Genomic DNA, 25,656 nt, shown 5'->3' with positions numbered 1-25,656 from the left:
TCTATTGATGATAAAGTCCCAGGTGGTATTTGTAATGGTAATAATAATAATAATTCTGTGGTTTGTTACCTGTATTCATAATTCAAGGAAATGCTAAATTTCATTTAGAGGTTAATGAAAATAAAGATTTTATTTGTTTGGCATTCAAATTCAAGTGTCCCATTGAATTCTACCCAGGGACTTCTTTAAGGATCCTGAGTTAAGAACCTCTGCACTAAATAAATGATCCTTTTTGTTTAAATGTTTATTTATTTTTGAGAGAGAGAGCGAGGGCAAGGGTTTGGAGGTGGGGGGGGCAAAGAGAGAGGGAGACACAGAATGTGAAGCAGGCTCCAGGTTCTGAGCTGTTAGCACAGAGCCTGATGTGGAGTTCAAACTCATGAACCACGAGATCATGACCTGAGCTAAAGTCAGCTGTTTAACCAACTGAGCCACCCAGGCACCCCTCAAATGATCTCTTTTTAGGGTCAGGTATGCTTGCACTAAAGTGGGCATTAAACACATGACACAGAGATTAAGAGTCTCAGGTTCTCAGATCAAACCAACGGAGCTTTGAGAACTTTGTCTTAACTGGAGGAACTCCACTGTCTCCCATTTGTGATAAATCATCCTTTCTTGAACTTTCCTTAGACCAGCTGCATGCACAGGTGAAGGGACATGTTACTAGATACAGTTCTGAGAAGGAAATGAAAGAATACTGAGCAGGAAGGGGAATGTTTTGGGGCTCCGAGGTAATTGGTGTTAGGAAGAGGCACCTTGCTACCCTTCCTTAAAATCTGATCTCCTTAGGGCAAGCATGACTTAGCAGAGAACCATCTTTGGGTCACTGTTGAATAGGCTATAACTCCCATTTAAAAAAAAAAGCCCTTTAATTATGATGGCTTATGAATGATCGTTCTCTGCCTGTTCACACTTTCTGAGTTTGAATTGGCATTAAATACCAAGACAAATAAGATACTGTCCTTTTCCATCCAGGAGTGGGGGAGATAAGACACAAGAAATACATATATGTGCAAAGAACAGAATTAGAAAAAGTGCTGAGTGCAGGTAAGGGAGAGAAAATTCTGGACTGGGGAAAGAAATAGTGGAACTTGAACTGTGTCTTGAAGATTGGACAGTGTGGGAACAGAAGGGGGCGGGGGGACGTGGTACAAGAGCTAGCTAAGTGGAGGAGGGGACAAGACCGTTTTTTAGAGCCAGGCACTTAGCCATTTAACAGCCTTTGTTATGTAAAATATTTTAACCAAATTATTGGGGAGCCTCTCTTTCTTGACTTCACTGATCTAAATTGGACTCTTTTCCCCTCTGCCTCCGTGTTACACTGCACAGTCCACTGCTACTCAGAGTTAAGCATTTGGGAAGGAAAGCCATCAAACTTCAGCACACTCGATATGCAGCATTGTGCCCTGTGGCTTTCTGCTCGGCTCATATTTGAAATCTCTGAGTTGCCTATCAAGGCCCATCATTGCTCAGTTTTGGAGGCTCTGGAAGATGACATTTTATGGTGCCTCCCAAAGTGAATTTGGTGTACACCACATGGCCTGTATTTTAAGACAAATAATTTGTACAATTACATAGGTTCAACTTGTAACCGAAAGTCAAACAGTAGTGGATTAAACAAAATGGAAGTTTCTCTCTCTCGTGGAATAGTCAGGGTATATGCAGGCCAGGACTCCATATATGGTATGGTATATATGGTATGGTAGATCCATGGGACTCAACTTCCTTCAATCATATGGCTCTGCCGTCTTGAAGGTGTTGCCTTTGCCCACCTGGTTACAGGTGGCCCCCACACCCTTATCCACATTTCAGCCAGGGGGCATAGGAAAAAGATGGAGCAAAGTGTTTTTCTTTCCTTCCCTTTAAACAATCTGGAAATTGCACACCTCACTCCTCCTCACAATCCATTGATTAGATTTTCCAGACAAGTCACACTTACTTGCAAGAAGGGCAAAAAGATGCAGACTTTATACTGGGAGGCCTGTGGCCGGCTAAAAAGGGGTGGTACTGTTATCTTAAGAAAGGAAGTTGCAGGTAGAAATCTCTGCCGTGGCATGCAGAGAGCCATGCCCACTGTTCTTCCTACCCATGAAGCACATCACTCTGCCTTGGGGGCGTCACCTCGAATTCCTTCCAATAAATATATACAGCGATGTAGTTACAGAAATAGAGCGATCACCATCCATAGTATTCACACTTTCCTGCTGGAAGGGAGAGCAGACTCCGCGGTCTCACGATGGAGTAGGTCCCCAGGGAGCCCTGGTTCTGCACTCTGGGAGGGACTGCTGCCTTTCCTCTCCTCTCCTCTCCTCTCCTCTCCTCTCCTCTCCTCTCCTCTCCTCTCCTCTCCTCTCCTCTCTTCTTTCTTTTTTTCCTTTCTTTTCTTCCTTCCTTCCTCCCTCCCTCCCTTCCCTTCTCTTCCCTTTCCATCCCTTTCCTTCCTTTTTCTTTCTTGGCTTATTTATTTTGAGAGAGAGAGAGAAAGCATGCGCAGGGAAGGGGCAAAGAGAGAGCATCCCAATCATGCTCTGCACTGTCAACGCAGAGCCCATTGAGGGGCTTGAACTCACGAACTGTGAGATCATGACCTGAGCCAAAGTCTAGAGTTGGATGCTTAGCCACTGAGCTGCCCAGGTGCCCACAGGAGGGACTCTCGTATTCTTTGTCCTCCATGCTCACTAAGCCCTGGACACTGGGGCATAGGTTCTGAGACCTTTTGGGATCTGCACAGCTTTTGCATCCTGCTTTCTGCTGATGAAAGTTGGGGGTGTGTAGGAAGGCAGGAGCTGCATTTGCAGGCCAAGTTAGTGTGGTTTGTTTCACCATATAATTAGTTCAAAAGCTTAGTAGGCTTCTTCTGGCCTTTTCTGATCAGTTCCATGTACTGATAACCACAATGAAAATTCTCACATGGATAGGGTTTTAAGCCTGAAAACTTTGGCTTTTATTTTCTGATCCCTGTGCTCTGTTCCTCCTCTGATGTCTCCGTCACTGATAGCCACCTTGAGATCGGAAAAGCCAGGCTAACTGTGAAGGCAGTATCTTTAATTCGATCTTTGCTCATGGGCCAGTTTCATTGTCTGGCAGAGAATCCTGGGAAAGAGTTGAGTCCACAGCCCTCCTTCTACACCCGCTGCTTTATGTATAGCTGCCTTAGCTCGGGAACACAGACAGTGGTCATTTCAACTCTGTAAGGCCACAAATACTGGACTTGGACAACATGGTTTGCAGGCCACAGTCAAAGAAAACGTCCTTGGCAGAGCTATTACCCCCATTTTTTGCCTGTGGACTGGCTAATTTTTGCCCGAGCTCCTCTCTGTTTGGCAAGAAGCAGCCAACAAACAATCCTGTTCCAAATTCTCTCAACCATTTGCCTAGGTTTGGTTGACAGTGGTCTGCCTTCCAAGGTAGCAGTGACAATAATTTTGCCATGGCATAAAAGGTATGTTGCTGATGCTGCATATTTTAGATTAGGTTTTGGTACAGAATATCAGATCTTATCATTAGTTTGCATATAGATTTTTCTGTGAAAACAAAGTCCCAAAATAATAAGATCATTGTAATAGATGATCTACTGGTCTGGGTGTGGACAGTCCTGGGCTGCTGTGGGTGGTTGTGTAAGGGGTCATCTCTTTCTTTTGTTGTTCAGCCTTCCCTACTCAGGTGCCCTTATCTATGTGATCCAAGATGGCTGCTTACCACCACATGGTCATTCTAGACAACAGGAAAGGAAGGAAGTGAAAAGAAGGCACACTTTTTTTTTTAATTTTTCATGTTTATTTATTTTTGATAGAGAGACAGAGACAGAGCATGAGTGGTGGAGGGGCAGTCAGAGAGGGAGACACAGAATCCAAAGCAGGCTCCAGGTTCAGTTGTCAGCACAGAGCCCAATGTAGGGCTCGAACCCATGAACTCATAGGTCATGACCTGAGTCGAACTGAGAGATCATGACCTCAGTCAAAGTTGGATGATTAACCAACTGAACCATCCAGGTGCCCCAGGAAGGCACATTTTTCAAAGAAGTCGCACATCATCAATTTTATTCATCTTTTCTGTGCCAAAACTTAGTCTAAGTTCTCCTCTAACAGCAAGGGACGGTGGGAAATACCTATGTCATTCTGAGTGCTATGTGTCAGGCCAACCATTGGGGGTGTCAAGCAAAATGAAAGGGATAATTGACGTTGGGGGACACTCAGTAGTCCTCTCTATCCTAAACATACTTGCCAAATCTGGTGAAAACCACGCAGTCATTTTCAAGTGATAAAGTTACAGAAGAAGACAGAAATGTAATTTTATATAGAGAACTAGATTTTTGCAAGAGAAGCTATCATTTATTCCAAACTCCATCTTAGAAAGGAATCAAGGCACAAACATTCCTATTGTGGAGGACTTTTAAAATAAACTACTTTATCGAAATATGACTCACATATCACACAATACACCCATTTAAAGTGTTCAATTCAATATCTGTTTTTTTGTGTGTGTGTTTGTTTTTTTGAGAGAGTGCAAGCAAGGGAAGGGCAGAAGAGAGAGTCCCAAGCAGGCTCCATGTTGCCAGTGCAGAGCCCAACACAGGGCTTGATCTCACAACTCTGAGATCATGACCTGTGCTGAAATCAAGATTTGGATGCTCAACTGACTGAGCCAACCAGGTGCTCAAAGTATACAATTAATGTGTTTACAGAGTTGTGCAACTATCACCATAATCTAATTTTAGACTCTTTCCATGACGTTGAATGAAGCCCCTTGTGTTAGCAGTCAGTCCCTCTAATTTCCCTATGCTTTTAGCCGTGACCAACCACTAGTCCACCTTAGATCTCTGTAAATTTGGGTGGGTGGATTTTACATGGTCCAGTTTGATTTGCTAGAGGAAGAAGTTACATTTAGCAAGTGTAGCCCCAGGACCACGAGAAGCAATGTCAAAGGGTCTATGTCAAGAATGGTAGAACTAGTGTCCCATGCTTCTGTGTGTGCTGCCCTGAGCACTGGAGACACAGAGTTGAAGAAGTGCCCTTTCTCAAAGAGCCTTTGATTGAACGGGGGAGGACTGACACACAAAAAAGAGAATCCTCACTGAGTTTTCTCAGCAGACTCCCAGTCCAAAGCAGACCAGGCTGTCAGAAAAAAGGAGGAGAAATTTCTCCAGGAGAATAGCTTCTTCATTTTCATGAGTGTAAGCAATCAGATTTCTTTTTTTACAAACATATTTGAACTTATATATCCAAATTAGTATTGTACCCTGCCAAATCACCACTCTGGGAACCGTACGCTTATTCCAGTGATGCGTCTAGTGCTCAAAGCATTTTGAAACTCCTCTATGGGAATTATTTTTCAGCCAGTCGGTTTATGGGTCACCTAGGAAAACCAGTCACATTATTTTATAGTCATGCCTCATTTTTCTCCTAAAATGATGTAACAAGATTTGATCACCCACTTTATTCATTAGACATGGCTCCAACCAATTTTTGTCTCTTTCCAAAGTTCAAATCTACTCTCAGAGGATGAAATTTGTTATGACTGAAGACTTTCAAAGGAAGACCGTTAAGACACACAGACTGTTAAGACAGTTGCTGAGAGAGAGTTCCAGAAATGTTAGTGCAATGTGAGCACTGTTTGAATAAATATGTTGCTTCCCAAGATGATTGTTTTGAAGGAGATAACATTAATTTAAATGAAAATACTCTGGCATAACTATTAAAAATGAGCTCCCATATTTTGTGCTGTTCAAGCACACTGCCCTGTGGAGAGAGTCTTAGAAGGTAGTTCATGCTGAGGAAGATTCTGGCATTTTGCTTTTCTTCGGCAGATGCCTGTGGTAGCCTTGGGATATGGTTCTCTTCCGTTCTGGTAGACGTCTAAACATGATTCGGTAAGGGGTTTAGAAATTGTGCACAATGAGAAGGCTTGTTAAAACACACGTTGACAGAATGGCCCTGACCTAGGATGAGAGTCCTGTCAGCTCTAAGCCACAGAATCTAGAAATCTAGATGTGAAACTTGTGCCCATCTGACTCCAGGAGGTCATCTCATGGTTGCAAAGAGACCAGAAAATGGAGCTGAGATGGCTTAACCGAGTGGGGATGGGGAAGGATCTTTTGCTTTAGTAATAAAACTATTATGTTACAGTGCCTCATGGGGGCTTTGAGAAATGCATTCTGTGAGCAGCATGAAAGTATGTTTATAAATGAAGTGAAAGGGAAATGAGTGTAGGAAACGCAAATGGAATTGGGAGTGAGGTTGGCACCTGTTACAAAATCCAAATCTAGCCTCTCTGAGCTGGCCACACACTTGGCCATAGTCAAATCCATGAGAAAAACATGCTCACACAGTTTGCCATAGCCAGCTCCCCCATGTGTGGATTTGGAATAAAAAGAGTAATAATAATAATACCCTCCTGGAAACATTCATGTGAGGATGAAGCAAGATTTGTGAAGCACTTACATAGTGCCTGACATGGTCTTTACTAAACAGAAGACTTAGGTGATTCTAATGATTATTATGATTATTCCAAACACTGAGCCCACTGGAGGCAGAGGGGAGGTCTTCTGTCTCTGCCACCATATCCACCACATATATGTCTTATTCTGTCTCTATCCATACACTGTCCCTTGAATTTGATCTGTGAGGCAGAGGCTCACAGTTGCTGTGACTCTCCATCACAGGCTCATTGGTTTGGGGCCTTTACCTTGTTGGAGCCCTGAGCCAGCAGTGGGTAGCTGAAGATGGGGATTGTCAGGTGGGTCTGTGGAATGGTTACCTGGCCCAGGCCAATGTCATGGTGCTGATGGGAAGCTGCTAGAAATGTATGCCGGCCTTGCTGTATGCTGCCTCCATATGCCGGACTGTACGGGTGTGTTCGTTCGACAAGCGTTGTTGAGCACTCTCTAGGTGCAGGCACTGTGCGAGGTGGTTGGGGGCACAAAGGTGAGGAAGACAGAGTCTGTTCTCAGGATGCTCATGCTAGTAGAGGAGCATCCATAAGTAGTTAGCAAAAATATGGCGCAAATTCTAATGTGTTCGTTTCCCATGGCTGCTGACATAAAACTGGGTGGCTTAAAGCAACAGAAATTTATTTTTTCCCAATTCTGGAGACCGAAAGTGTGAAATCAAGGTGTCGGCTGGTCTATGCTTCCTCTGAAGACCCCAGGGGAGAATCCTTCTTGCCTCTTGTAGCTCTTAGTGGCTCCAAGTGTTCTACACTTGTGGCTGCAACACCCCAGTCTCTGCCTCTGCCTTCACGCGGCCTTTTCTGTGTCTGTCTTCTCTTCTGTCTCTTTTAAGGGTACTTGTTACTGGATTTAGGGCCCACTCAAATGATCCGTGATGGTTCCATGTCGAAATCCTTAATTAATCGGCAAAGACCCTTTTATCAAAGGAAGTCGCATTTACAGGTTCTGGGTGGCGATATCTCTGCAGGGAGAGGATGGAAGTGGTTACCATTCAACCTGCTTCAGCTGCATGAGAGAAGTTTGGGGAACCACGGGCGCACCGAGGAGAGCCACCAGCCCCACCTGGAGGGGCAAGGGAAGAAAGAGGATGTCTTCTCCTCACCGATGAGGTGATTTTGGGAGCAAAAATCGTGGGAGAGCGATAAGGGAGGCCTTAGCTGAGAGTAAAGTAGGGGCAGAGGCAGCGAGCGGTCAGAGGTTTAATGAATGTGGCTGATACCTTTGTTGTCCTGTTTAAAAAAGTATACTACTGGGGCGCCTGGGGTGCTCAGTTGGTTAAGCTTTGGCTCAGGTCAGGATCTCACTGTTCATGGGTTTGAGTCCCACGTCGGGCTCTGTGTTGACAGCTCAGAGCCTGGAGCCTGCTGTCTCCCTCTCTCTCTGCCCTTCCCCTCCTCGCTCTCTGTCTCTGTCTCTCAACAATAAATACATGTTAAAAAATTTTAAAAAGTAAAAAATAACCAAGTATACTACTGGTAATAATTGATGAGAAGATTCAGAGTGCTTTGTAGGCTTCTGACCTCACGCCAGATGGAAGACAGGCCATGTGGCGGCTCCCCAAATCTTACCAAATGACTTTAGTACATAGTGGTGGGTTGGAATTGAAGATTTAGGTTCAGATCTCAGTTGTACAGTTTACTGTACAATATCCCGTAGTCTGCCTAACTTCGGCAAAGCTCAGTTTTCTCATTTGTGAAATGGGATTAATTCTAATATCTGTCCTATCAGAGTTTTATGAGAATTAAATTAAATAACGGGCACACAAAGGTTTTAGGAACAGTTAAGATACGACCCAAATGTGTGTTATGGCTGTTTTGAAATTCTACTGTTGTTTCAGCAAAGTCACCCCACTAGACTAATGTAAGCCTCCTGCCAAAACAAATCTCAGCATGAGATGTTATCTAGCATCTCTCAAAGTCCAAAACCTAGATGTGCTAAAGGATAACCAGAGAGTAAAGATCTCAGGCCATTTTGAGGATCTTAGTGGGATATCAAAATGACCTCTTTTACATTAGAATTATGTGGCAATATAGCTTTCAATGTCAGACAGATTGAATTTGAGTCCTGGATATGTTATTTATTAGTAGTTTAATCTTGGGCAACCTGCTTGAACTCTTTTTTTCTTTACTCATTTATAAAATTAAAATAATATGCCATAGAGGTGTGTTTAGGAAATAATAAGATATACATAGGAAGTTATGAAGCATAATGCCTCACAGATACTCATGATAAGCACATTGCTAGTGGGGATTCTGATTGGAAATACAGACACTTTAAACTTTTCTTTGCTAGTGGTCCCCAGCCAGCTCCCACCTTTCAGTTTTACTTCCTAGCCTTGTCAATGACCTATCAGGGTGCTCCACACCCATTGGCTAATAAATTTCAGAACTGAAATGTCTTTCTTACAGAGAGTGTTTCATGCCTAGGGCCTGGGGTACAGAGCTTGAGGATTTCAGCAATATGTTATCAGCTTGATACTTAGCTATCTTATCTCAAAAGAACCCAGAAGCCAGCCCAAGTAACCCAAATAGCCCACGTAACCCAAAATAACCCAAGTAACCCCAACTAAGCAAAACTGTCCTTGAGCTTAAGTGCTAAGCTAGCGTTTGGTGTTTGCCCCAGGTCTTCCTGTGAGGGTTTTGGCGTAGTGGTTCTAGAAAGTGGTTGGGTCTGTTTGCTTTAGCGACTTCTCTTGAATAATATTTGAGGGGGTGCTTTCTGTCCCTTAGACGTTTGCTGACCATTTTGACATTGCCCAGAACATTTGGGACATGCACAGGTGAGACAGTCTCTGGTACCAGCCCCCCGTGGATCTCATGTCCAGTGAGCATTACCATACAGTGTGCCAAGTGCCTCTTCAGGGTGCCATTGGGAGCCCTAGGAAGGGTGGGTGTGGAGAGGTGGTCAGAAGAAGCCTCCAAGGGGAGATGTATTTGAGCCAAGTCCTGAAGGATGATAAAAACGAAGCCAGGAAAAAGTGAAGTATGGGCAAAAGGAGGCTGTTATGAGAAGTAAGCCCAGAGGCTTAGACTTTAAAATAGAAGTCTTCGTGACTCCTCTACTGCAGCAAGGGAGGAGGGTGGCAAGGTGGCCAGTGGTGAGTAAAGGACCACCTGGGTCCTTAACCCTTGATGCTTTCTTTTACACTCAGGCCAACCTAAGAGGCGGTCTAAGAATTATCTTATAAGTCTGGTAAGAAGGGAGAATCATGGAGACTTAGGTTAACAAACCTAAAAAGCTATTTATAAGGAAGACTGGGTCACAGTATTTGTCCAGTAACACATCAAATCTCTTGTGTGCTGACTTTCTTTAACCAGCAGACTATAAAGCATACAGCAGTCTGTGTGTGACCCAGTGTTTTCATCAGGGCAAGTCTTTTAACTTGGGTTGGTTGATCTAAATCCATACCATAGAATGTATGATGCACAGTCTACTCAGTTAAGTCACACATTTACAGGGGTGCCTGGGAGGCTCAGTTGGTTGAGTATCTGACTTTGGCTCAGGTTACGATCTCATAGTTCATGGGTTTGAGCCCCACATCGGGCTCTGTGCTGACAGCTCAGCGCCTTGAGCATGCTTCAGATTCTGTGTGCCCCTCTCTCTCTGCCCTGTCCCCATTCATGCTCTGTCTCTGTATCTCAAAAATAAATAAAACATTTTAAAAAAATCACACATTTACAGACATAAAAATTTACCAAAGAAATTAGACCTGTAGTGCAGTTATGCTGTTTCCTATAGATTTCACCCTGATGTTAGTGAAGGGGCTGGGTGGGCCATGCCCCTCATTTTCTCTTGTTGGCTTTATTCTGTTTCTCTCTGACTCTTACCACTTTCCGACCCTACACTGGAGTTTGCTTCCAGCAATGAGCACCTCTCTGTCTCTCTGCCTGCAATTATACTGGGCTTCTCTTGGCAGAAACCCAAATGTTGGAGCAGACTAACCAACTCTACTTCCTTTACTATTGCAGTTTCTAGCTCTGTTCCTAATTGTTATTGCACAAGTCTGTGTGCTGTAGAAATTACCTAACATGCCAGTACTCAGGCAGAGTGTACTCTGTTGTGGATTCCTTGTGGCTTGGGAAGTTGTCTGATACTGGGAGTAATTTTATAGTTGAGGTTGGTCTCAGGATAGGAGACCATGCACTGGGTGACTGACTGCCTGGAAAAGCTCACCTCTGTCCCCAGAAACCCTGGTGACAGAGGTCACAGGATGCTCTTACTTCAACAGTTCAGCCAGCAAATATTTAAGCGGCTTTCTGCTCTACTTTGCTCCAGGTACCAAAGTTACAAAATGTGCTTTTTCCTCATCACTGAATGAGGGAGCAGGCTTATTTATATATAACAAGCCATGGCACATACTGTGCTATTTAGTGGTAAGAACCAAATGCTCCCCGACAGAGAAAAGGGGTGAGTGTGGGGAGAGGTCTCTCTGAGGGCCTCTGGGTCAGACCAGCCACTCTGATACAGAGGGATCATTGTCCCTGGACCTGGGCTTGCCTTTAAAAAAAAAAAAATTATATTTGTATCTAAAAAATTTTATTAGTTTCCTAGGGCTGCTGTACCAAAATACTACAAACGGTGTGGCTTCAAACAATAGAAATTAATTTTCTCACAGTTCTGGAGGCTTACAAGTCCAAAATCAAGGCATCAGCAGGGCCGTGCTCCTTCTAAGAATCCTCTCCTGTCTCTTCCAGCTTCTGGTGCCTGCCGTCACTGGTGCCACCGCCCTCCTGTAGCTTTCTTTCCCCTGTGTCTCTGTCCCCAAATCTCCATCTTGTAAAGATATCAGTCATTGGATTTAGGGTCGACTCTAATCTAGTATGACCTCAATTTAGTTTGATCACATTTTCAAAGACCTTTTTTTCAAATGAGGTCACGTTCCCAGGCATCTGGGGTTAGGGTTTCAACATAGCTTTTTTTTAGGGGGGGCAGTTTTCAACCTACAGCCTCTGCCCTGCCTACCATGTGCAAGTGGATTGTGCGGGCCCCTAAAGCTCATATACTTTGTACTTGGGCTGTATCCCTTTGACGGTCACCTGGGATCTATTTCCTTTTCATTTTCTGTAAGTTCAAATGTGGTTGGTCACCCAAAGGAGCCAAAGAGCTTAAGCCTCAGCTTTTTTGGCCTTAAAGCTGGCATTGAAACCCCCCTTCCCGATTTATTAGTTCCAAGATGTGGAGTAAGTCATTTCACTTCTCCGAGCCTCAGTTTCCTCATCTGTAAACTGAGAACAGTGAAGTTGCCTGCATCACAAGGTTGTTCTTGAGCCTGCACAAGAACCTACATGTAGTGCTCTGCCCTGTGCTGTAAGCTCTTTCTATGTTTAAATTTTTTCAACAAGTTTTTTTTTAAGTTTATTTATTTTGAGAGAGAGAGAGAACATGAGCAGAGGCAGGGCAGAGAGAGAGTGACAGAGAGAATGCTAAGCAAGCTCTGCACTGTCAGCACAGAGCTGGACTCAGGGCTCGAACTCACGAACAGGGAGATCATGACTTGAGACGAAACCAAGACCCAGATGGCTTAACTGACTGAGCCACCCAGGTGCCCCAACCTTTTCAACAACTTTTTAAAAAATTTTTTCTTAATGTTTTATTATTTATTTTTGAGAGGGCAATAAACAGAATGTGAGTGGGGGAGGTGCAGAGAGAGAGGGAGACACAGAATCCGAAACAGTCCAGACTCTGAGCTGGCCTCACAGAGCCAATGCAGGGCTCAAACCCACGAACTGCAAGATCATGACCTGAGCCAAAATCTGACGCTCAACTGAGTGAGCCACCCAGGCGCCCCCTTTTCAACAAGAGCCTGGTGTTTATATTCCTGTTTCACAGTTGAAGAAATAGAAGGTAATTGATTTGTCCAAGATCACTAACATACTAAAAATTATCAAGAATTGGGCTTGATGCCCAGATTTCCACTATGCTGTATTCCTCAAGGTAGACATTAAAAAAAAAGTTTATTTATTTTTGAGAGACAGAGAGAGAGCAGGGGAGGGGCAGAGAGAGCAGAGACAGGGGATTCAAAGCAGGCTCTGCACTGACAGCAGAGAGCCCGATGCAGGGCTAGAACCCACGAACAGTGAGATCATGACCTGAGACAAAGTTAGGTGCTTAACTGACTGAGCCACCCAGGTACCCCAGTAGACATTTTTAAGACTCATCTACGGTTGTAATCTGAACGTTCCCAAACTTTTTTATGTTGCAGTTCAACTTTTTTTTTCTCTGAAGCCTGTTTGCACTTAAGCCTTGAGGCAGGACAGAGTACCTGCTGCTGCCCACTTGAGATGCTGGTCATCCCAGGAATTCGTATAAATGTTCAGAGGGGAAAAAATACCCACAGTTCGTAAGATCGCTGTTTACAAAGCTATTATTTATTGAGTGTTTACCATTGACATGGCCACAGTTTACAGTACGAGACAGCACAGCATGATGGTTGAGTGTGGGCTCTGGAGCCAGATTGCTTGGGTTTAAAACCCATCTCCACAGTTTCCCGGCTCTTTGGCCTTGGGCAGATGATAAATCTGTATCATCTGTATCCCCTGTGTCCTTGGGCAGAAGATAGGGGCTGAGAATGGCAGCATTGATCTCACAGTGTTGTTGTGAAGACCTCATGAGTTAACGCCTGGAAAGTGCTTGGAACACTGCCCAGCACACTGACCGACTGTGATAATTTCCTGTACACAAAGACCTTTAAAGTAGGTGTCATTGTCTCTATTTTACAAATAAGAAAACTGAGCCCAGAAAGGCCACACACAGCCAGAAGGTGGCCCAGGCAGGATTCAGACTTAGGCCTGTCTGGCTCCAAAGCCCTCTGGTTAGAGCAGGGGCTACAGAGTCCCCTTCCCCCACCTTTTCCCTGGCCCCTTATTCATGCTCACTACCCAGACCCACCTATAGCATTAATTTTTTTCCAGCCCGGTCTCACTTGCTCTAGAGATCACAGGCTGCATTAGAAGGCTGTGTCAGCCCTTTCAATATGTCTTTCTATTTTTGGTAGTTTGGATACCATTTATTGAGTGGCTACCCTATGGGCAGGTGATGGTGATAAATGCTTTACATGCCTTTTCCCACTTACTTTGAGAACCTTTAAAGGAAGTTTTGCTGTCCCCATTTACAGAAACTCAGGCTCACAAAGATTCCACAGAAGAAGACATCCCCCTTTTTGTGACCACCTCCATTTACTTCCTTTACAGCCCGACATCCTCGTTTCACGAGGCCATGTTAAATGGAAAAAACCTGAATGAGACCGAGAACAAACTCACCGTAACTTACTACTTCTTAAAAGTCCAGAAATCCCACCACCTTTTAGTTTTTGATAGATGGCCAACTGCTGTCTGCCACAAAACCCCAGGACGCATGATTCCCATTGAACTTGAGGTGAATGGGGTCCCCTAGACTTGGGCAATGCGGCCAGGGCCGGCTAGCGCGCCCCCTTGTGAGGTCACGAGAAATCGTGCATGTTTTTCCATTTTCCACCACAAGAGGGAAACATACAACCATGAATGATTTGAAAATAAAGCAATTCTTTAGATCGACGTTTAAAATTAATTTTTAATTTTTTTTAATCAAGAGGTTTTCATAATAGTTTCTGGTAATAGTCAGAATATGGGGGAATACTCTGTTAGCTCCAAATTAATACTCTTAAGGGAGTTAAATGAAAATTTTCCTGAGGGTACTCCAAAAAGGACGTAAAAGATACATATAAAAATTTTATATGAACCATATTAAGTTACCGCTTTTATAGGTCAAAATGGTTGAATACTGGTAATTTCTAATAAAATAGGAGCCCTCTTTACAGTGCACTGTGTAGTAAGTAGTATGTAGTGAGCCCTGTGCATCTTCAAAGATTGTTTTAAGGTTTAAACATATCAATTAAGGATGGCATTTGTAGAGGTGGAGAATGCCTTCCTTACCTTCTCTTTCTCCTCTAGGAGCTCATACATCTCGCTTGAGCTCCCAGATTAGCACTTATTACTCCCATTTTTTAATTTTAATTTTTTTAAATTTGTTATTTTAAAAATGTTTATTATGTAATTTATTTTGAGAGAGAGAGAGCGAGTTGGGGAGAGGCAGAAAGTGAGGGAGACAGGATCCCAAACAGGCTCTACACTGCCAACATAGAGCCTGACTTGAGGCTTGAACCCATGAATGGTGAGATCATGACCTGAGCTAAAGTCAAGTGTCGGACACTTAACTGACTGAGCCACCCAAGCACCCCTGATTTTCTTTTTAAGGTTTATTTATTTTTGAGAGAGGGGGTGAGAGACAGAGAGAGAGTGTGTGTGTATGTGTGTGTGAGTGGGGCAGAGAGAGAAGGGGACAGAGGATCTGAAATGGCTACGCTGACAGCAGTGAGGCCAATGTGGGCCTTGGGCTTGCGAACAGTGAGATCATGACCTGAGCTGGAGTCAGATGCTCAACTGAGCCACACAGGCTCTCCCATCTTATTCCGTTTTTTAGAAAGAACCTGTTGACTTCTCTATCTTTCTCTTTAGACCCAAAGTTTCTTGACGACCGGTCTGCCCTCCTCCCGCAGTGCACAATGTTTGATCAAATGAAGGCAGCAAGTCAGTTTTGTAGTAGCTGTTGGATACGTGGGTGGATAAACAGATGGACAACAGACAGGCCGGTGCTAAAGGATATACATGCTCTGATGCAGCGGTTGTGTTTGTTTTTAATGTCAAAATGTGCTTCAGGAGTCTTTTAGAACCTGAGATTCTGTACAGCTCTGAGCCGCCTGGCCCTTGGAATTCTTCAGACCTTGTACCTTCTTTGTAGTTTAATGTAACTTCTCCATTTCTTTTTTCTTCTTTTTTTTTTTATTTAATAGTTTATTGTCAAATTGGTTTCCATTTCTTTAAAGGACATTTCGTAACTATTTAAATAGCTATACCTATTGGTAGGTGTGAAACACTGCTACATAGTTTCACATGGATTTGGGGCAGTAAAAAAAGCTAACACTTATGTAGGGCCCACAAGGCCCTAGAACCAGCCACCCTAACTAAGATCTTTATATTTATTAAGTTATTATGTCTTTTTACACAAACAATGGAGTATATACATTTTCTTTCTTTTTTTAACTCTCTTTAAAGGGTGCATTGTTTAAATTCTTTCAATGTTTGTTTATTTTTGAGAGAGAGAGAGAGAAACCGAGCACAAGAAGGGGAGGGACAGAGAGAGAGGGAGACAAAGAATCTGAAGCAGATTCCAGGCTCTGAGCTGTCAGCACAGAACTTGAACTCACAGACTGTAAGATCATGACCTGAGTCAAAGATTGATGCTTAGCCAACTGAGCCACCCAGGCACCCCAAGGATGCACTGTTTAAATTGATGTGTAATTCCTGGGTTTTGGCACAATGAAAAAAATTGATGTACAACTAACATGTAATATCATACTACTTATAGGTGTACAATGTAATGATTTGATATTTGTATATATCGCAAAATGATCACAGTAAATCTAAGTAGGTACAATTTTCAGTCTCTATTTTAAATAGGAGAAAGTGGGGGCACCAAGACTTATATATTTTGCCCAAAGTTTACCCAAGTAGTAAATGATATTCTGCCTTTCTCCTTAATGTTGACTGAGGTTGCTCAAAGGGAGAAAAGAGGGGGGCACCTGGGTGGCTCAGTTGGTTAAGCGTCCGACTTTGGCCCAGGTCATGATCTCATGGTTTGTGGGTTCAAGCCCCGCATCGGGCTCTGTGCTGACAGCTCACAGCCTGGAGCCTGCTTCAGAGTCTGTGTCTCCTTGTTTCTCTGCCCCTCCCCTGCTTGCACTGTGTATCTCTCTCTTTCAAAACTAAATAAACATTGGAAAAAAAAATTTTAAGAGAGAAAGAGAGGGACTTTCCTCTCTTACTCTTCTTGCCTGGGTGGGACAGCCAGTGGAGCTTGGCTCAGAGCTGCTAGATGGAAGCCATGCAGCACCCAGTCCCGCTCAGCACAGTGAAGAGCCGCAAGTGGTAGCAGGTAATAGGAAGCTAGGCAGGCTACAGTGAGTGGCCAAGGGGATGACTCCACTGACTCAGTTGTCCGTGTGAGTTGTGTGTGTGTGTGTGTGTGTGTGCGCGCGCGTGTGTGTGCTCGCACCCGCATGTGATCTTAGTTATAAACTCATTTACTCAAATTCCTATGAACATTTCAAATTTGTAAATCAAATACATTTATTTACTTTTAAAATTCTTTGTGAGGGGGCACCTGGGTAGCTCAGCCATTTAAGTGTCTGTTCTTGATTTCAGCTCAGGTCATGATCTCACGAACTGTGACCATGTGGGGCTCTGTGCTGACAGCTCAGAGCCTCTTTGGGATTCTCTCTCTCTCTCTTTCTCTGCCCCTCCCCCTCTGCCCCTCCCCCTCTTGTGCTTTCTCTCTCTCAAAATAAATAAATAAACTTTAAAAAATAAACTAAAATTCCTTTTTTTAAAAAGATTTTTAACATTTTTATTCACTTTTGAGAGACAGAGAGAAACAGAGTGTGAGTAGGGGAAGAGGAGAGAGAGAGAGGGAGACACAGAATCCGAAGCAGGCTCCAGGTTCTGAGCTGTCAGCACAGAGCCCAATACGGGGCTTGAACCCATGAACTGTGAGATCATGTCTTGAGCCGAGGTAGGACACTTAACCAACTGAGCCACCCAGGCACCCCCTAAAGTTCTTTGTTGAAAAGCAAACCTCGGGAGTATTCGAGCTGAAGTCTTGCGCAGGAAACCAGCAGAGGAACAGCTCTGGACAGGTTCGCATTGACCAGGACCCTCAGAGCCGTCCCAGTTGAGGAAGGAATCCTTTTTTGCAGCCTTGGTTAATCTTCCTCCAGTCTCTCCTTCTCTAAGCTGTTTGATGCACCACTGGCAGCCAGTCAACTTTCCAAAAACATATCAGTTTAGATTCCTTTTGCTTAAAAATGTCCATAGCTTCCAGCGCCTACAAAATAAACTTTGGCATGGTCCTTGAGACATTGTAATCTTGCCCCAACTCTTTATCCAGTCTCACCCCAGTCCTGCAGCCTCTCAAGAGCCAGAGGGCTGTGCGTGCACCTCTGGGACAGGGCCAAGGCCACCACACTCTGATGGCGTCTCCCTGACATGAACTTCCTAAGAACAAAGGTCCATGCACTTTTTTCTCTCCTCCTCCACCTCCTGAATATGAAAAAGGAAATTCATATCTTTATATTGTTTTCCAGTTCACAAAGGCTTTCCTAGAGTCTTGGTGCAGTCATTATCACAAAAACCTTGTGAGGCAGGTATTATTATCCCATTTTAAAGATGGAGAGGTTGAGGATAGGAAGGGTGAGGGAGCTAACATTTCCTGATAATCAGCTGTATGTCAGACACAGCACAAAGTGTTTTCACATATGTAACCTGATTCAGCTCTCAGGACGACCTTGGAAACTGTCCCCATTTTACAGGCTCAGTTCAGTTAAGTGACTTGCTCAAGACTGGATTTCTCAGTTTAAAGTCAAAGATTTGAGCCCAGTTGTATGTGGCTCCTAAACCTGTGATCTTTGCATCATCCTGCATGCACTGCCTCGCCCGGGGCCAACATATTTACTACATGCTTACTTACTGTTGGGAGAAATGGGACCCCATCCCTGGGGTCACACACCCTCACCACTCAGGCAGGCACCTGAAGCTATCACAAGTGCAGGACTTCAGGCTGGGGGTGAGATGATCCCTGCTGCTTTTAGCACAGTAAGTAGCATTCTTTCTAGTGCTTACACCCAGAAACGGTGACGTTAGCTGTCCCATCCCCCATGTCCACTACTGGCGTCAGCTAAAGAAGAGCTCTTGGTGTGAAGAGGTGGACCTGTTCCAGCCCTGGGTCCAGCCCTTGCAGGGAGCCTGGGACGTAGTACTTAGCCACCCGATAAATACTTAACTGCTGGAAAGAAAGGGAGAACGAAGGAGGGATTGGCAAGTCTACACACAGTCTCTGTTGTGTTCTGCTAGGAAGGTACCTGCAGATCGGAACGGGGGCGGGAGTCTTTGGGAGCCTGGGAGCGAAGGGGTTCATAACTCTGCCAATGTGAAATTGATTGGACCCAAGACCAGTATGAAAGTTCCTCGTCTGAAGGGAGTAATCCTTAAATCCCCCATATGGTTTAAATGTAATTTGTGTCATTGTGAAGGAGTACTGACGACGCAGGCGGATTCATTAGGCCAAATTGGGTTCGCTATGCTCGACAGTAACGTTTCCGAAGATGAAGTTCAACCTTTGCTGGAGAACTAAAACAAATGAGTTTCTTCATAGCTGCCCCACTTAGTCTGAGCATCATAGGGAGCTTCATGTGCTTAATGCCCCTTCTTTTTTTACCACACTTCACAGTCCATCTAGCATTGCTGCTTCTGGTAATATTTTTATATGGGTTTGAGTTCTACAGTGTCCATAAAATTATGGCTCTGGCCCGTCTTTAGAATAGAAGCTTTTCTAGGGCAAGGGTTATGTCTTTTTGCTTTAGTTTTGCATATTGACAAGCACCGTGCCAGGCATATGTAGTTACTGACAACGTTACTCTGTGTTTTGGCGTATAGAACCCTTTTCCTCTGGAGGCTTAGATTCAGTATACACTTGAATTGCTGTGTATTCATTGACATGTGCAAGAGCCGAGAGAGACGGAATCTTCCCCAGGCTATGCCTCGCTGGGAGGCTGGCTCATACACAGGAGTAAAAAGGTCCATGTTCCGTGTGCCCGCATAGATATTTCCATGCAAGAGGGATGTCCAGGGTTCAACTAGTGACCGGGTTCCACAGGTTAAGCATATGTGATCTCTTGGTGCTCAGTTACTGCTGTTTCCTTTTGTGTTAAATAATTTTTAAAATATCAAGATGATCTACAGGGGAGGTAGATTTATTTAAAAATCATGAGATGAAATCAACCCTAAGATGACATATCTAGTATTTGGAAGGTTCAGATTGGAAGAACTCTAGCATTCCTGGTTTGCACTATTTCTTTCTAAACTACTTTGGAAAGTTTTTTTGTTTGTTTTGTTTTGTGTTTTTACTTTTAAGAGTCAGAATAGTTACATTTGGAATACTTTGTTTATCAGTTAGTTTTTAGATAATTAGCAACCAGTGCTAGGTGCAAGAGCAGGTTTAATTCTGGAAAAGTGTGGCTTTTACAACACGGTGAAAAAAAATATTTTTAGAAACAAGTTTTGGTTCATATGAGAAAACACACTGGTAAGCTGAGGTGTTCTAGCATGTGACGTGGCCACAGTCTTCAAGGAAAAAAACCCCGCCCAAACACAAGTGTTTTCTATCCTTTGAAACAGGATCTTTTGGATTTCATGCTATGAACAAACCCACTTTTATGCTTGTAATTTTTGCATTGAACATCTATTTTGAATTTGCATAATTATGACTTGATTCTTAATAACTTCTCCTTTTATAAAATTGATTTGCAGTAACCAGAAACTATAAATGAAATCAATGCGTAGGGGGGAAAAATCCCAACAAAGTGATACTTTCTTGGATCCAGCTTCAGGAAGAGCCTCACTGAGAAAGTGGCAGACCACCAGCAGAGAACATGCTGGAATGTATGGGCAGAGAAGCTTCAGCTGGGGCTGTTGGAGCACCCTTACGACCAAGTGCCCCTAAGTCCACCCTGGGATTTCAAGATCTTGTTGGGAAAACTACCAATTATGTGGCTGGTTGCTCTGTTATTCCCAATGGAAAGATTATCGGGTTGCTATTTCATAAATCTTGATCTGTTATTAAATATGTCAAGACACATATTCTGGCCCAGTTTTCAAACCTACCTAAAACCAGAGAAAACTTGGCACCAAACTTAAAAAAAAAAAATGAATTAAACATGCATTTAAATTGAAAAACAGTAGGTCTGTAAACTATTGTTCATACAGCAAGCTTACATCATCAATTAATTTCTAGAGAATTTTATTTTTAAAAAGTAAATAAGACCCCAAAATAAACTGTAACAAGTGTCTCTTGGCCGACTCGTCTTCAACTAAACAGATGTGGTCTTGTGATTGTTTTGATGGTATGTCTCGAGGTCCCCCCTGCACGTGGGCCCCATTGGTTGTGTGAGGCAGACCAGGCTTCCTTGCCAGTGAGCGCTCTGCTTGTGGGCCTGTTCATTCTGCTGGCCCTGCGCACAGCAGACCCTGAACCACAGCGACATTCTTGCCTCAGAGAGGACAGTCTGTGGCTCCCAGTCTTGCTGGCTTTTGGACCTGGCTTGACAAATTAGCAGAAAAATACTCAGATTTTTTTTTAAACTTTTATGTTTTTATTATTGAGATAGAGACAAACAGAGCACGAGTAGGGGAGGGGCAGAGAGAGAGGGAGACACAGAATCTGGAGCAGGCTCCAGGCTCTGAGCTGTCAGCACAGAGCCCAATACGGGGCTCGAACCACAAACCGTGAGATCATGACCTGAGCTGAAGTCGACCGCTTAACCGACTGAGCCACCCAGGCGCCCCACTCAGATTTTTTTAAATGTTTACTTTTATTTATTTTTTTTTTGAGAGCAGAGAAAGTGTGAGTGGGGGAGGGACAGAGAGAGAGGGAGACACAGAAGTTGAAGCAGACTCTAGGCTCCGAGCTGGCAACACAGAGCCTGAAGCGGGGCTTGAACTCATGAACTGTGAGATTATGACTGGAGCTGAAGTTGGACACTTAACCAAGCCTGAGCCACCCAGGTGCCCCTCAGATTTTGTTTATCAAGGGGTTATTCATGTTTCACTTGAAAACCTGGACTCTAGTGCATGTCAGATTCTCCAAACGTGATATAACTGGTCCTGGTTGACTTTTTATTTTTTTTATTTATTTATTTTTATTTTTTTATGTCTTTTATTTATTTTTGAGGGACAGAGAGAGACAGCGTGAGCAGGGGATGGTCAGAGAGAGAGGGAGACACAGAATCTGAAGCAAGCTCCAGGCTCTGAGCTAGCTGTCAGCACAGAGCCTGATGCGGGGCTCGAACCCACAACCGTGAGATCATGACCTGAGCTGAAGCCGGCCGCTCAACCGACTGAGCCACCCAGGCGCCCCCTGGTTGACTTTTTAAAGCATCCTTAGCAAGTTCACCAAAATCTTGACAATGGAGCTCCTTAATTACCAGCTTCTGCTGAACCAGATAAAGAACATCTATGCCTTTAAGTAGCTTATTAATAAAATCTTAAGGATCAAATGGGAGTTGGATATTAACTTTATTCAGGTAGAAGGTTTTCAAACATCTTAGGTGCTTTAAAGGCAAAGGATTTAACTTGTTTCACTGAAAATGTGTTCTTAAAAGCCAAGTCTGTTTAAAACAGAAAGTGACACAAAATATAATCTTATGTTCATATTATTTTTCCAGATAATAACCTGATCAAACCTCCTGCACTCAGAACAACAGACTCTCCTTCCCCTCCCCACCCTCCCCGCCGTTTTGCCTACATTTTCAAGGATTTAGTGCATCTCCATCCCCACGTTTCCATAAGGTCAAGGGAATGACCAAGCTCATTCAGGGCATACTTGTAGGTATCTATTCATCTAGATAGAAGAGCTAAATACTGTTTTTTTAAATCCTTGGTTGGCAGTGAATAAATCTGTTCTGTTCAATGACTTCTTTCCCCTTCCAACTGGAATCACATGTGGGATATAAAAAAATCGGGTATCAAAATGATGTGATGTAAGGAAACCGGAGGCAACTGAGATCCCTCGCTTCCATTTTAAGATTGACCTTTAACTTGCTAGATGGCAAGGAACAACTGTAGCGGCCGGTGGCCTTCTCAGTGGTGAGTGCCCAGAGAGGCGCTGCTTCCGGGGCTGTAGGGAGCCACAACGGGGTGTCCTGTTCAACAGCAAGGCTGCTTCCTGGGACTGGACTTGCTCCATCCCTGCCTGGGCTCTGAGAGCAGAGTCTGGCGGCCATCTGGTGTTTGTGACTAAAGTCTCACACATGCAGTATCCTTTGGAGCTACCTAATGGGGAAATGAAGCAAAAATAATTGCAGGGTATTTGACATTGTTATGTGGGCAGAAGTGTCCTCACCAAAACAGCTTGGAAGATGTGCTTTGTGTGTGGGTGTGAGCATGGGTGGGTGTGTGGCCCTTCACTTTTCACAAGGGGTGACGACAGCAAGGAATTAACCCAGCTTCCTCGTCCAGACACGACCTCTATTTTACTTACTCAGATGACACTGTTGCAGCTTCAGGTTCGGACAGACTATTTTGAGGACCCTTGACTGCTTTCTGGACACCCTCTATGAGCCAAGTGGTGAAAATGAAAGATGAGTGATTTTGATGAATGGATATCTGGAAAATACAGAAAAATGGAAGAAGGTCCTCTCCCTCTGTTGACTTTTGCTACCGCTCCCTACTGTGACCAGAAACCAGGAACTAGTGGATTACGGAAGAAAACCTATTGTTTTGAGGCGAAGCCATGTTATCTGGAGAATTTCATCCAGAGTCTATTTTTTTCCATAGACCTTAAAGATCGCCAGGGATCCTCACTGGTAGTTGGTGGAGATGGGAGGTATTTTAATAAATCGGCGATAGAAACAATAGTGCAGATGGCGGCTGCCAACGGGGTTGGTATACGATAAGTATTGTTATGTTTCTGGCTCTCCACATATGTTTCTTTCTTCATTTTGCAGAAATATATCAGAGTACACAGATTTGTATGTTATAGACACTTCAGTTCTACTAACATCCAGTTAGTGTTTCGTTGTGACTTCAGAGAATGTATACTGTGATATTACTCCTGAAATTACATTAGTCACACTGGGATATGGGAACGTAAGTTTGGCTCTTTGTTCTCTGTGCCTCTTGCTTGGAAAAAAATACCTGTTGCTTTTTAGACATTTAAAGCACACCCCCAGCCTTAAGCTGTCTTATCTACATTCTAACTAGTCCCGAGGGGTACCCTGTCCTATGTAAGAAAGCTCCAATGAGTAGTAGAGAGAGGAGGATTTTGTTTTCTTTCAATGGCTTCCTTGTTGAAGTTCAGTCACTTGTCAAACAGGAAAACAAAAGCCAGGGCATGCTGTTGTTTGTGGATCCTGGTAGTCATGCAGAAATGCCAGGAGGGGATTGGAAAATGTTAGGTGTAAGCCTACCAAGAGGACCTGTTACAGGGCAACCTGCTTATAATGACCTTGGACACAAAGAAGCCCTGTGTGCGGTGAATTTGTGCAGCAGGGTAGAGTTAATGACTCCTGTAAGACTATAATATAAGGAGGTTCTGCATTGTGAGAAACTGCCTTGCCTGAACTAACCACATCAGAAGGAACCTTGTGCCAGAAAGCATTGATCTTGATAATCTAGCAGTTTGCACAGTCCCACTGATATGCTAGAAGGTGGGCATCAGGACATGGCTGTTTTTGCTCTGCAGATTCCTCTGTGGGACCAAAAATATATTTTTAGTGTTTCAGATTATACTTAGCAATAATTTGGAGCACACACCCCTCAGAACTCATAAATTTTAAAAATCTGTTGTATTTCCTTTCTGGGAGTGATTCTGGTTCTGAGAACATAAAAATGTAGCATGGCAACCAAATACGTTGGGCATTCATCGTCAGTCTATTTTAATAACACACCAAGCAGGTGTGATAGCAAAACCCAAATTAAAAACAAAAACACCACCAAATTAAATTTAAAAATGATTGTAGTTTATAATGCGAGATTTCTTTCATACGCACGTTCAGAATCTGGATGCCTCTCATGTAAAAATTGCTGATAAAGCATTCAAATATGAAATTATTATGAAGCATACACATTTTAAAGATAAAATGTGGCATGCTATAAATTTCACCTTTGAGGAGAGCTGTAGAGGGAATGGCATTAAGATGCTTTTAATCTTTAGAGAAAGAATGAAAGGAACATTATTCCTCCACATATATCTAGATTGTTGAGTGGACCTAGTACACTGTCCCCTTTGCTGTGATATATTTGGCTTCATTTCATTTTTGTGTGGAGCTGAAGGATGTGGAAGAGGTGGTAGGAATGTGTAATTCAGGCAGACCCCATCGACTTGCTCAGATTTACGATCTGAAGGTTTGCTAAATAATACATTTAAGTGATAATAATTGACTAAATATGGCAACAGCCTACTTGTTAGAGCTGTGGAGCCCAAGCAACATTTTCAAATCTCAAGGGCATTCTTTATTAAAAATAGTATTGCATTTAAAGCAGTCACGCAACCGAACTGGATTACTTAAAACATTAGTGGACTAAGAAAGCACTTTGATCTGGTAAACCCTATCAAGTCCTATATAGTTTGATTTCTTCTTTTTCTGGCATATCCTCATTTCTGACTATTTTAATGTGCCTTTGATTGTGGATGGAACTCTAGGGAGGAAATGCAAAGATAATGTGTTGCTGCAGATTTTGGGAGAAGTCAGTGTTCCTTCCTCACCTCTGTGGATACCCACTCCACCCTGCAGTCGATTCTCAGAGGACTTTTCAGCCTTATGAGCTAAATGGAGATCATTTCATTTTTTTCTCTTTATTACAGTTTCATCTGGTGCATTTATGGATTGTAGAAATATAATTTTCCTTTGTTAGAAGTTTATTTACATAGCGCTGTCTGTGTTTACAGGAGATTTTTTTTTTCATGATGCTCCTGGTAGCTAAGAAATACAGGGAATTTTAATGTATAAAAATCAGGCATTGGTGGGGCCCCATTCATAGTACTGATATCTCATTTGGCTTCCAGAGCTTTAACTTAGAGATAGGTTTCGAAATAAGAATACGTGTATATGACTAGCAGGGCAAAGAAAATGGAACTTGTTTTTTTTGTGAAACATAGGAATACACCAGGCCCTATTTTTAATTACAAGGAAAATTAAGTTTGCTCCCTGTTGTGTTTGACTGTAAAATGCTGGGCAAACAGTGAGGTGTCTAGCCTGGCAGTGTGAGGTGCGTCCTGCAGGAGAGAGTAGAGGGAGGGAAGGGAAGGTCAGGGAAGGCTGTTTGAGGAGGGAATGTCAGTTCCGCGTCGAAGGAGTTATCTCTAAGTTGGTGGACACTTGGGAGCCAGGGAAGAATTTTCCTTTTTTTTTTTAATTTTTATTTTTCATGGGAAAGTATGCGTGACATAAAATGTAGTGTATCAACCATTTTTAAGTGTACACTTCAGTGGTCTTAACTGCACTCACAGTATTCTGCAACCATCACCGTTACCCATTTCCAGAACATTTTTCTCATCCCATCTGAAACACTAAACCCACTAAGCAATAATTTCCCATTTCCCCTCCCTCAGCCCCTGGCAAC

At 43.4% G+C, this 25,656-nt stretch overlaps 1 protein-coding gene and 1 long non-coding RNA gene across 3 annotated transcripts in view; both read left to right on the top strand.

Moving 5' to 3' along the window:
• Window positions 1-25,656, top strand: part of PGM1 (phosphoglucomutase 1) — a 62,646-nt gene that overhangs the window by 5,337 nt on the left and 31,653 nt on the right. The window contains exon 1 of one of the 2 annotated variants that reach the window (XM_029948719.1): window positions 22,674-22,973. The exons of the other annotated variant lie outside the window; for it this stretch is intronic. Within the exon in view, the coding sequence (XP_029804579.1) occupies window positions 22,674-22,973 (300 nt within the window). Of the gene's footprint in view, window positions 1-22,673; window positions 22,974-25,656 lie in introns of those variants that run through there. 2 annotated transcript variants of the gene reach the window in all.
• LOC115299355 lies at window positions 7,540-14,982 on the top strand. The gene is made up of 3 exons (XR_003912149.1): window positions 7,540-7,557; window positions 9,178-9,227; window positions 14,941-14,982. It is a non-coding gene; the product is annotated as an uncharacterized LOC115299355 (long non-coding RNA).

This window comes from Suricata suricatta, chromosome 8 (genome assembly GCF_006229205.1).
Source record: "Suricata suricatta isolate VVHF042 chromosome 8, meerkat_22Aug2017_6uvM2_HiC, whole genome shotgun sequence".
In the NCBI taxonomy this organism is placed as follows: Eukaryota; Metazoa; Chordata; class Mammalia; order Carnivora; family Herpestidae; genus Suricata; species Suricata suricatta.
The sequence above is the reverse complement of the archived record's forward strand: the minus strand, read 5'-3'. Positions and strand labels throughout refer to the sequence as shown.